The sequence below is a fragment of the Cydia strobilella genome, chromosome 9 (assembly GCF_947568885.1).
Source record: "Cydia strobilella chromosome 9, ilCydStro3.1, whole genome shotgun sequence".
NCBI lineage: Eukaryota > Metazoa > Arthropoda > Insecta > Lepidoptera > Tortricidae > Cydia > Cydia strobilella.
In genome coordinates this window covers 15,852,347-15,864,876 of record NC_086049.1, presented here as the reverse complement: position 1 = coordinate 15,864,876, position 12,530 = coordinate 15,852,347, and the positions used below count along the sequence as shown (strand labels likewise).

Here is a 12,530-nt window from a genome sequence, read left to right as displayed (position 1 = left end):
GAACACCTTAATACCTCATACCACAGCAATACCTCAACTATCAAAACTATGCTTTGTTCAAAGCCTTAAATTGCTCCTTACTATTCCTTGCATCATATGCGCTCTGTCTCTTTCTCTTCAGCGCCGCCTGTCTCACTCGGTACCTCTTCCTACTCTTCACCAAGTACACGGATAGCGCTATGGCTATGAGTAGGGATACTATGACGCAGGAACCCAATATGATACCGAGGCGGCTGATGGTTGGGACATGTTCGGTCGATGGTTGAAGCTGAAAGGAAAGTAGTTAATGTTAAAGTTAGGACAAGGGGAATAAATTTACCATTTTATTTTGAACTTTATGTGTTTGTGATAAGGTTCAAAACCTATGGAAAAAGTGACGTCCGCATTTGAGGGTTAAAAGTATTTATGGCGGATATAATAATGTATCTTGTGCTTTGGAACGACAGTAGGGAGGTATTCATAATAAGATTGCCTCAACATACTCAGAAAACAACATGCTGGACTCTTTTAGAAACTGTTATTTGTCATATTAAATATATTAACGGGGCCGACGCAGACTGCATGGATAAACTAACGCGTGTGTCTTTTGGTAAAGCTCCTCGTTATGGAGCGAAACAAGTTGAGCAACTCTTCGAATCAAAAAACATGAGTGTCCCGTTTGAATTTATAATTCCGAGTTTCACGGAAGTTTGTAGTTAAAATTGTGCTGTTCACTGTAACACTTATTAAGAATGTTTTGACTTACGAAATAAGTGCTGTGCATGTAATTGTCCCCGCAGAAGGCCTTCTCAGTCCAGTTGTACCAGTGCACCAGGCGGAGCCCCTCAAGCGCGCGTGGAGAGCCGCATCTGAAATCATACCATTATTTTTTATACTAAGTTTCTAGGATATGTATCTACCGTAAATTGTGACGTTTTCAAACAAAAGGTACCACATTGTCGCTTACCACAAAGACAAAATTTGCTTGTATCTTTATATGAATAACCCGTCAGAGCGTCCTTATGGTAAGCGACAATGTGGTACCTTTTGCTTCAAAACGAGACAATTATTAGTAACCCATAACCGTAACCAGAGAGAAGAAAGAAAAGAGAAAGGATTACTCCAGTGATGATCCCACTGTTTGAATTTAGTGAAGAAAATTCGGTAGGTACCACAGACCAGTCGTATGATGACTATTCGGTTCTCAAGGTGACTCTTGATAGTTTGCTATCTGGTTAAAAGGACCACTTTATTGATCTGTCCGGGTTAAAGGTTCGAACATCTGGTTCGAAGGACCACTAGAGTTATGGACTCAAGTGACAAGTGTTTCTAGTTCGGATCCGGTTCGAAAGAGCAATCTTGTTATTTTTCCCTGTTCCGTTCGGTTCGAAGGCCCGCACTAGTATCCCGACTCGGTTCGAAGGACCTCTTTAGTTAGGTTTAGGAATACTCGAATGTTTTGGTTCGGTAACCGGGTCCAAGGTTTAAAGACATGTTTAAGCAAGGAATCCAAGGACGGACGAAGCACTCACCGAAGTTCAGCCAACAGCCTAGAATGCTTCACATACATCTGCGGCAGCAGATCATCAAGGAACCACTGCAGGTCGCAGGCGCAGTCCCACGGGTTGTGCTGGAGGTCAATGCCCTCTGAGATGGTGGACCAATCCAGAAGGTCCTTCGAGAGGCTCGTTAGGTTGTTCTTGCTTACGTCCAACTGAAGAGTTACAATACAGATAACAGATGATAGAGTTTGACGGCTGGTCTGGCCTAGTGGGTAGTGACCCTGATTATGAAGTAGTTGGTCCTGGGTTTGAATCCCGGTAAGGGCATTTACTTGTGTGATGAGCACAGATATTTGTTTATGAGTCTTGGGTGTTTTCTATGTCTTTATGTATTTGTATATTATATACATCGTTGTCTGAGTACCCGCAACACAAGCCTTCTTGAGCTCACTGTGGACTAAGCCAGTCTGTGTAAGAACGTCCTATAATATTTATTTATTTATTTTATTTACAATAGGATTAATGTATGTACCTGCTTTTTAACTATTGGGTGATTTTGGGGTCACGACCCCAAAATCACGAATCGAATCCTGAATGTCAAAAATGTGTTAAAATGGTCATATTTAATCAAATCCTCAAATTCCTCTATAGGACTGACCACAAAATTGCGAAAAAAAATCTAATGCACACATTTAGGGCCCGAAGTAGACGAAACGTATTAGGAAAGTAAAAATTGTAACAAAATTCACGCTCAGGCAGGTAGGGAAAAGAATTCGATCCAACAAACTTCTGCCATACCGAGAAACTAAGCTATCAAAGATCCATCGGTTTGCAGCTACATTTACTATGAAACTTTGCTTCGTTGCACCTTCGTCGACACTTTTTCGGTAGAAAAATTACATGATTTTAGTTTTATTTAAATAAGGAACATTCACTTACCATACACAACGTTGTAGCATCAAACGCTCCATCCCTTATCTCGCTTAAATGCCGGCAGTTAGACAGAAAGAGTGAGAAACAGTTCTCATCGCTCCCATCTATCCCGCGACCAACCACATTGCTAAAAGCTTTATCATCCACTACTACCAACTTAACCATATCATTCATGTACAAACTCTTTACAGCGATTATATTTTTAAAATAAACGCTTTCTAAAGGGTTGCCATCTAAGCGTAGTTCTTCTAAATTAGGGAGGTTTAGTCTGCTTAAACTCTTTGGTATTTCGGTGAATTGATTATAGGCGATGTCTAAACTGAATAGTTTGGGTAGTTTTTTCTCGATGTTCAATTCTTTTATCTGATTGCCAGCGATGTTTAATACCTGAAATGAAATAAGTATTTAATCTATTGATTCTTTCAACTCAAGCTTAGATTATCATACTCATGTTCATAGTGTAATGTCATATGGCAATCTAGTCTGGGGCCAAATTATTCAGTCATCTTGCATACAACAAACAAACAAAAGACTATCGTTTTCGCAACTGTGGATATTTAAATAACTTATTTGACTGAATTCATGTAGGTTCATCACGACTTCTGTGTTTATAGACGAGCCAGTGTTAAAAAAAGAAAGTAAAATAATCGTACTTTTTAAGCCATTTTAAGAAATTAGACAAATTGAACTTTAAACCAATGACGTTCAGTTTAAATTCGACCCACCTCTAAATTTTCGAATTTAGCTTCAATCTCATCATACATTTCCGATAACCTATTATATGAGAGATCTATGTACGTAATCCCACTAGGGAACGATGGCCAATGATACAACGTATTGATCTTCAGGATGGCGATCTGAAGAGATGGCGGCAGTGCGAAAGTGAACGTTATGTTGTTCTGCGCAAGGTTCAGTTCGCGTAGACTCGTATACGTGGAAAATGCATCTGGTTCTACCATTTCGATTACGTTGTTGGATAGATCGAGGAGTTCACTGTAAAATAATACGTATGACTTATAATTTGTTCCCAATTACGTGAAAAAAATATTAACATTTAAATAACCTTTGTATTGATCTGAAAAAGCTTTTAGACAAATTACTTACATGCTGTTATCAGTGGGAAAGGAATCCCTCACAATAGATCTTATTCGGTTCCCGTTCAAATTAAGCCGCTTCAAACCCTTCATAGTGTTCCCATCGACCCTCTGCAGTAAAACGTCGTATATGCCATTCTTACTCAAATCCAAGTCTTCTAATGCGGACATCGGGTCTAAGGCACGTACGGGTATCTTTTTCAACTGATTACTTTGCAAATTCAACCTTCTGACATGGGCTAAAGATTTAAAATCCAATGTATTAAAATCAGCTAGCTTGTTATACGACAAATCTAATTCTTCTAAAGCTCGTATCTTTGTAAAGAGATCGGGGGTGATTTCTGTTAGGTCGTTTTGGGATAGCGATAGCTTTTTTAAATTTGGTACCTCGCTAAACGGATCCGGCCAGTATGTTTGAATCGCGTTATTGCTGAAACGCAGGGTTTCTACTTGCGTATTCGATGGTAGCCTGAAATAAATTCGTAGAAAGTTGTTTTACTTAATGCATAATGAAAAGACCATGTCAAGACATAAATCTAGATACAAATTACCATTCAATATACCTACTTATATATCTACTACGGGCTGTTCTGAATCATATCATATACCTACTTAATAATACAATTTCAGTGTCGATACAAACCCGATAGGGTTTCACGGCACTTTTCTGTGTGATTTAATGTAAGATTTTAATATAGAATAAATAAAAATAAAATTCATTTATTCATAGTATAGCGGAGCGTCCATAGAACTCGTTTCTTACCAGCTTGCCTAATTTTCAGCCAGTAGAGTAGATTAGTTCTACTGAAGGCTCATAAAGAAAAGGAAAGCCAAATTATCTCAGACTTCTCTATGAATATTTTTGGCGAGCTGCCTTTCTGATAGGTATTTTACTCGAAGATTAGGTAAGTGTAGGAACAATTTATGTATGTAGGTATTCTAGGTTTCACAATCCATTTTTTGGATGCCGGCTAGGCACTCTGATGGTTTACTTAGCCACAGTTCCAAACCTGCCTTTATTCATACGTCATAGCTATATCGATGTATCATCGTTGAACAAATAATCCTCATTAACAAGATAAAGTAGGTGGTTTTTGGTATACAGGATACAAGACATTTATTGGTAAAAGTTAATGTTTTACAGGTCAGTAAAATAGGTAGGTACATAGTAGGTACAACATTTCTAGAGTAAGTATTAATGAGGGCTATCGTTTTTTCGCTCACCAGTTGGCGCCTCTGTTGATGGTGGTCCAAAAGACTAAAGAACAGCTGTCAGTCATTGAAGTGACAAGTGACATTTGACATTTCGAACTATGGAAAAGACCACCATCTACACTAGCGCCCCTAGCGGCGAATTCATACGCGTTAGCCCTCATTACCTGAATAATTACACGGGTGTCCTAAAAAATGCAACTGAAATGTGAATATACAAAATAAAAAAAATTAAAACTTCATATTTACTTAAGTGTGTCTCATTTACCTACCTATTTGTAAATTAAGATTATTAGCATTCAGCGAAACCTAGCATTTACACACCAAAGCTTGCAATTCCGCAAATATTAAGAGCAAAATTAGCATTAAATACAGACACTTGGTTAATCAAACCGACATTCTTTCCTATTGTCTCAAGTAGGCGAGTTATTTAGCTATAAAAACGCCTCCGTCTCATCGTGTAATACCTAACGACTGACATTGGATAATCTCCGTCATTTCCTGCAAAATGTCGCGTGAAGCTAAGACGGCTTGGATCTTGTCAAATTATGTTATAGCCTGGACAACAAATTTTATCAGTAACAGTAGAAAAAGGACTATATTCATCCCTATTTTCGGGGTTATAAATGTTATAATACTGGCATAAGAAATTAGTTATTTACGATACAAGTGCGGAAAAGAGGAAATTCGAAACGAGTTGTGATAAATTAAAACACGACCGCAGGGAGTGTTTTAAATCGACACGAGTTGCGAATTACCCATTCGCATGTGTATCGTACAACGTTACAGTACATTATGGCCCTTTAAACTTTCGACATATGCACGAAAACTACTCTTTTACGCACTAGTGCGAGAAAGTAGCACCATATGTACTGTAAAAGACATTATGATTCTCTTTGCCTTTGCTTCACTGACAAGCGACTTTCACCAAAGTATAATTCATGCGGCGGACCTTTGTACTCGTATTTGATTATTTATGAATAAATTGAATTAATAAACTAAAAGTAATGAGTAACAGTCGTGAGATAGTTCAACTTGATAAATGGGTTAAATCCGTTAAATTGACAAGGTTATTTTGATGCTTTCAATGCAGTTCTTAAGATTTTACGCGCGAATGAGAATATGTATGTGAAATAACTAAAATCACCTACACTCGCTCTTACTCCCTCAAAAGTCCAGAACCCTGACTGATCATTTCAACGTGATTTCAACACTTCGTCCGCTACTTCGGGATATTTTGTCTGTCGCTCTTTGATCTTATAGTTTGATAATCAACTATTTTGTTAAATAAAAAAAGTCTGTAATTTAAAAAACAATTGCGGCCAACCGCAAACAACACGTTAACGCTTGACGTGATTGATGAAAGACAGGAGGGCAAACAGGCAAACACGCCATGGCTCCAGATAATATGGGACATTCACCTTGCTTCGAAAATCATTAGGAAATTTGCGAAGATAAGCACTGAGAAGCAGGCCAGTAATGTATGTTTCATTTTTTAATTTAGGTGGTCCTTCGAGCCGGATATCTCACAATTGAATCAAATACAATTATTATGAATGCTATACTGCGTACCCTTATTTCGTATTCAGTGCATAACTTCGCCTTGACTAATTGGTACGAATGGTGACATTAAATATAATTTATGAAAAAAAAACGGCAAAAACCATCTAATATCCAAAGATTGGAACATTTGTGCCATTTTCAATCAAAAGGGTACTTATTGTCGGTTGTCAATAAGGCGATATTTCCATACAGCTTCAATTTGAAATCAACCTTATTGACAAGCGACAATGTGGTACCTTTTGGTTGAAAATGTCACATTTAGTCTAAAATAAGACATTTCTTTGACGAAAAGAGAGCTTAAAAACGAACTAGGGTAATCCCGGCGGAGATAATTAAAAATGAAATATTTTTTGGGTTCCGTACAAAAAGGGTAAAAACGGGACCCTATTACTAAGACTCCGCTGTCCGTCTGTCTGTCACCAGGCTGTATCTCATGAACCGTGATAGCTAGACAGAAATTTTCACAGATGTATTTCTGTTGCCGCTACAACAAATAGGTACTAAAAAGTACGGAACCCTCGGTGGGCGAGTCCGACTCGCACTTGTCCGGATTTTTATTTATATTATGAATCAACTGGTGTTTAAAATAGCTTCGGACACACTATCAGCGCTATTAGATTATCAGATATCTTGTATTGAGTGTATATTTATTAACGCTTGAATAATCAGGTAGAGTTAACTGAAAAGTAGCAAAATTATATTATTTATGTGGTGGATATGGATACGTCTTTGATAATTGTGATTGTAGACAACAGTGTGTAAAGATAATAATACTTTTAATCTAGTTGCATTGTGAAATGTTTGACTCATCTATACTTACACTATGTACTACGGACAGAAGTCCGGTTCGACGGACCATATTGAAGAACGGCGAAATGTATAAGTAGTGTATATTAACGTTGCCCTGTTTTCACATCACGATTTATAGAACCATGTCATAATAATTCCATAATTGTTAACTATTAAATAACCCTAATTATTATACAAGGCAGCATCGCAGTTTGGTGAAACAAGACTTGTTATAAGCAATGATAGTCTCTAAATTACCTAGCCTGTTATTAAACCTGACAATGAAATATATCGACCGCTACGATTCAAACCAATTAAACCTTTTTTGTTCAACAGTCACAAAAACTCCCTCATCTGTGTAACTAACCGGTATGGATGTGCTTTTTCGTAGGTACAGTTCGTCTTGTCTATGATTTATATAAACCAAAAAACAGACTATAAAGATCAAATAACAAAGTAACTCTAGGCACATTAATGATCGTAAAAGTATATTTCATGGTTTGTAAATAATACTTACATAAAAGTTATCAACGAATAAACAACGAAACGAGCCCTAAAGGCCTAGTAAATAACGATAAGCGACTAAGACAAATCAAGTGACAATGACAAGTAATACTTTTTTAATTGTACTTACTTGCTCAGAGTCGAAAGGCCTAAACCTTCGAATGCCGCGGACACTTTCAGCCCGTTAGGATTCTCCGGCCACTCGATTTTATCCAAATCCGGGACATTTTCAATCATGTCCAGCTCCGAACATTGTATATTGAACACCAAATCCGTACCATCGATTTCAGGTATCTCACTGCACGTGCAAACAGCACACAATTTGATTACATTCTCCTTTTCCGTAACGGAATCCTGGCCACTTGTAAATTTAAAAAGAAAAAAGAAAAACGTCAAATATATTTTGGCGCGCATTGTTTTATTTTTAATTCGCGGCGCGGCATGCGCGTTCGACTTTCGATCGAGGTGGAATGATAAGGTTCTTTATCGTGGCCTTATCTTTGTATCGGGTGTGTACATTGCTGAAAGTGACGCAGACGATAGATAATGTTGAATTAAGGGGAACTGGTGAGTGTTCTACGGTACGCATATACACAAACATGATCCATTTAAGGAAATTCCGAAAGCCGGTCTAAAACACTTCATAACAAGATATTGATGAGAAATTCTAAACAATAACAGGACCGGAGCGCGTCAGTCGCGTAGATTCAATGACCATCATGTAACGTAGTATTCATACTTCATAGGCTACCGTTCAATAGACGGTCAAGTTCATTAATATGTATTCGTTTTTGCACCTTATCTCAATGCAATAAGATTTACAAATGATTAGGTGTTTATGACAGTGACGTGTAAAATGAGCCGTGTAACGCGAGCCGCGGCGAGTGCCGGGATCTAATGACAACATTACGAATTGCCGTCATTAGCTATTGGTAAATATAGTTTGTCAAAGGACTGTCTCATTTCAAACATAGACAGAGATAATCATACTATCTTTGTCTAACACTAGTATAATAATAATAAACAAATGACTGGGATGTATCACGGGTATCCGTGAGTTTATAAATAAGAGATACAAATAATAATAAGCCCGCAGGGCAGCTTGTGGCGAGCTGGTGGGGGTTGGGGAGTAACGACCCCACGGACCCGAGTGCTCCAGAGAGTTGATCAGGGTCTCCGTCTCCGCGGCGTGTCTTCGTCGGTCGAAGTGGAACCCCAAGGGGATCCGCAAGATTCTCGGCTCTGGCTTGCCTTAACTGCCCGTCCAGAGGGGAGTCGTTAGAGGTGTATGCTCCAGGAGTGGAAGTGAAAGATGCATAAGACGCGAGTTGGCACAGTGGCTGGCAACAGCCCCTGGGTAAAAAGCGGCGCACACCTCACGACACCCCTGAGCCGCTCACACCGGTGTTGCTCCTGGTCGTCTTCACGACGGCAGTTTTAGGAGCCCATCTAGTGGGCGGCAAGTCATCGCCTGCCTCGATAACGTGTAAAACATTGTTATGGCAGGTGTCCGGATTATTCCGGAGGGCTATTGCAAAGAGGTCCGACGATAAAGACGACCAGGAGCAACTATGAGCGGCTCAGGGGTGTCGTGAGGTGCGCGCCGCTTTCTACCCAGTGGCTGTTGCTGTCAACAGCCACTGTGCCAACTCGCGTCTTATGCATCTTTCACTTCCACCCCTGAAGCATATAGCTCTAACGACTCCTCTCTGAACGGCCAGTTATGGCAAGCCAGAGCCGAGAGTCCCGGGTCCCCTTGGGGTTCCACTCTCCTTACCGCTAGGCCATCAACGTTTTTGCGACCGCTCTCAAAACCATGGCGAATTATATCATATACCTAACCTTTATAATATGTCATACCCAAAGATAGATATAACTCCGTAATAGATGGATACAGTCTAAGGAAAAAACGTGCCTCGAAAATCACGAAAATTTGATTCTCGATCAGAGAGCGCCACTAGTTTTGGCCTACTCTCGTATGCCCTTTATACGACGGATTGACGGTTTCGTTTGTTATTTTTAATTTTTACGCATATCAGTGAAATAACATGGGTCAAAATCATATAAAAATAATTAATGCACATAAAAAAATCATTTATCCATATTTAAATACATTTTAACGTATTTTTATAAATCTTAATTTTTAGTTTTAAAGTATGTCGATAGATGGCAGTGAATTTAAAAATTTTAAAGCGGTTACAAAATTTACTATGACAGTACCACTCTATCATATTATATCCTCTTTGGTCATACCTTACCTGTTGCACAATAGGTGCAACACTACGCACATTTCCCACAACATGAATCGCACTCGTTAGCTTCGCGAACAGATGATCCCGCGCGATAACGCAGTGGGAACCACGCTCAATTGAAGCAATCGGCTTAACCACGTTCGATATGGTTTTAGATTCTACGTGTGTATATGGGGCAGTTGGATTAATCAAATTAGGGAACCAGTTAACTTTAAATCATTCTTGTTCACCGAACCGATGGCCGTTGGGGCAGATAGGTTCTCGAGTGGCGACCACGTACCGGAAGGCGCAGCGTGGGTAGACCCTCCACAAGATGGACTGATGACCTGGTAAAGGTCGCGGGAGTCCGCTGGATGGGGGTGGCGCAAGACCGGTCATTGTGGCACTCTTTGGGGGAGGCCTATGTCCAGCAGTGGACGTCCTTTGGCTGATATGATGATGATACTTGTTCATTTAAAAGTGTTTGTTAAAGAATATATTGAATTGAATTGCATAGTAAACCCAATGAGGATATAATAAGATAGAGCGGTACTGTCATAGTAAATTTTGTAACCACTGTAAATTCACTGCCATCTATCGACATACTGTAGAACTAAGAATGAAGATTTATAAAAATACGTTAAAATGTATTTAAATATGGATAAAAGATTTTTTTATTTGCATTAATTATTTTTATATGATTTTGACCCATGTTCTTTCACTGGTATGCGTTAAAATTATAAATAACAAACGAAACAGTCAACGCCCTCTATACGAGAGTTGGCCAAAACTAGTGGCGCCATCTGATCGAGAATCAAATTTTCGTGATTTTCGAGACACGTTTTTTCCTTAGACTGTATCCATCTATTACGGAGTTATATCTATCTTTGGTAAACCTAAAGAAATTAATATATTGCTGTTGCAAATTTATCCTTATGTAGGTGGTAACTGGATTGTTAGCGCATCAACCTAATGAGGCACCGCTTAATGTTCGTGTCCATACTAGAGATGCCTCGAATAGTGGTGTTTGCCGAATACCGAATATTCGGCATCTCTCTCGGCCGAAGCGCCGAATATTCGGCATGACATGCGATCATTTTGAGTCACAATCACAATTATTATGAAAACTGTTCGCCAACAAAGCACAACGTTTACTAAGATATATTTTTTGTTGAACAGAATTAATGAATGTTAGAGTCAATCAAATCAGACCCATGATAAAAATAAATTAGCTTTCCAAGAATACATATTAAAGATACCTAGTTTTTGGTTATTCTGATTGTGTAATTTTTCTTTTTTTAGGTAGGCTGTCAACTTCTCAACTCATTTTTTTTTTTTTTTATGTGATATTCAGCAAACGAGCAGACGAGCCGCCTGATGGGAAGCAGTCATCGTCGCCCATGGACGTAAGCAACATCACAGGAGCCACTTAAGCATTGCCGACCCTTGAGAACCCTAAATACCCGCTTCTTGAAGAATCCCATGTCGTAGCACAAAGGAAATACCTCAGGAGGCAACTCATTCCACATTCTGCACGTTCTGGGAAGAAACGAGCGGGATGCCCGCTTATTCATGGTGTGCCATGTGTCTAAGAAGTGAGGATGAGCTTTGCTCCTTTGGCGGGAGGTGCGGTGATAGAAACGAGACGATGGCACCAGATCAAAAAGTATTATTACTATTAGTATTACTCATATTTTAGGTAGGCTGTCAACTTCTCAACTCATATTTTAGGTAGGCTGTCAACTTTTCAACTCATATTTTAGGTAGGCTGTCAACTTCTCAACTCATATTTTAGGTAGGCTGTCAACTTCTCAACTCATATTTTTTTTACGAACAAGGATACGAAGCGGGAATTGGATAATACTAAAAAATATATTGGGAAAAATAGATATATATTTAAATAACATTTTGGAATACAAATGCTTATAAACACAGTTATATCTTATAGATTATTGTCTTTGTTTGGCAAATATTTCTCATATAGCTTACGAAATATTCACCAACTTTTATATAAAAAAGAACTGTCTTATATGTATTTACAATACAAGCGAGACCAAAACGACTAAAATGACTTGGAAGACATATTACATAAAATATGTATTGAAATAATACAATTATTTATATACCAACCAAACTTTTATAACATAATTTTTGGAATGTTAACTAGTATAAGTTCATTTTTAACAAGTGCAAAAACTGTTTTGAGAACCTTTAATAAAAAGAGATACATAATTCATATGTAACTTTTGCGACTAGCTTAAAGAATAGCAATACTTCAAAAGATACTAACATTCACACTTTTTCAAATAGCCACAAAATGATTAATGAAATAAAATTCAAATACGCTTAAATCTATGGATTGCTTATAGCATATATGTGTCGTTTTCAAGCAAAAGGTACCACATTGTCGTTTTTCGTATAAAGATACAAGCAATTTTCGTTCTTATGGTAAGCGACAATGTGGTACCTTTTGATTGTAAACGTCACATATTATTATTATGGCATAGATCTAGCATTGATTGGAACATCATCACACTTACACTTACGGAGTTACAGATGTAGTACATAGGTACAGATGAACAAATGTAGTGCATTATCCTTTTTTCCATCGTATTTCCTAGGCACGTTCTTATTTGTCATGTTACTTCAGTCAACCTCGGTACTTTTCGTATTCGTACACTGACAGAAATACAGACAACACGTTCGTACGTTTCCGTGAAAAT

The 12,530-nt window shown here is 38.3% G+C and overlaps 1 protein-coding gene across 1 annotated transcript; it reads right to left on the bottom strand.

The window, feature by feature from the left end:
- Positions 1-2: 2 nt before the first annotated feature.
- On the bottom strand, positions 3-8,317 carry LOC134744390 (protein artichoke-like). Its single transcript, XM_063678192.1, has 7 exons — positions 7,707-8,317; positions 3,519-3,977; positions 3,140-3,407; positions 2,421-2,801; positions 1,512-1,693; positions 746-848; positions 3-268 (listed from the first exon to the last, which is right to left on the bottom strand). Exons 1-7 carry the CDS (start codon positions 7,988-7,990, stop codon positions 47-49), a joined length of 1,899 nt encoding a protein of 632 aa, XP_063534262.1. The 5' UTR covers positions 7,991-8,317; the 3' UTR covers positions 3-46.
- Between the last annotated feature and the right edge of the window lie 4,213 nt (positions 8,318-12,530).

Bases quoted from the DNA above. Each gene is read 5' to 3' on its own strand.
- LOC134744390 (XM_063678192.1), bottom strand. From the start codon at position 7,990: ATGCGCGCCAAAATATATTTGACGTTTTTCTTTTTTCTTTTTAAATTT. The intron at 1,694-2,420 runs GTAAGTGAATGT...GTAACTCTTCAG, and splicing joins ATGCTACAACGTTGTGTATG to TTGGACGTAAGCAAGAACAA. The intron at 269-745 runs GTAAGTCAAAAC...CTTTCCTTTCAG, and splicing joins ACATGCACAGCACTTATTTC to CTTCAACCATCGACCGAACA.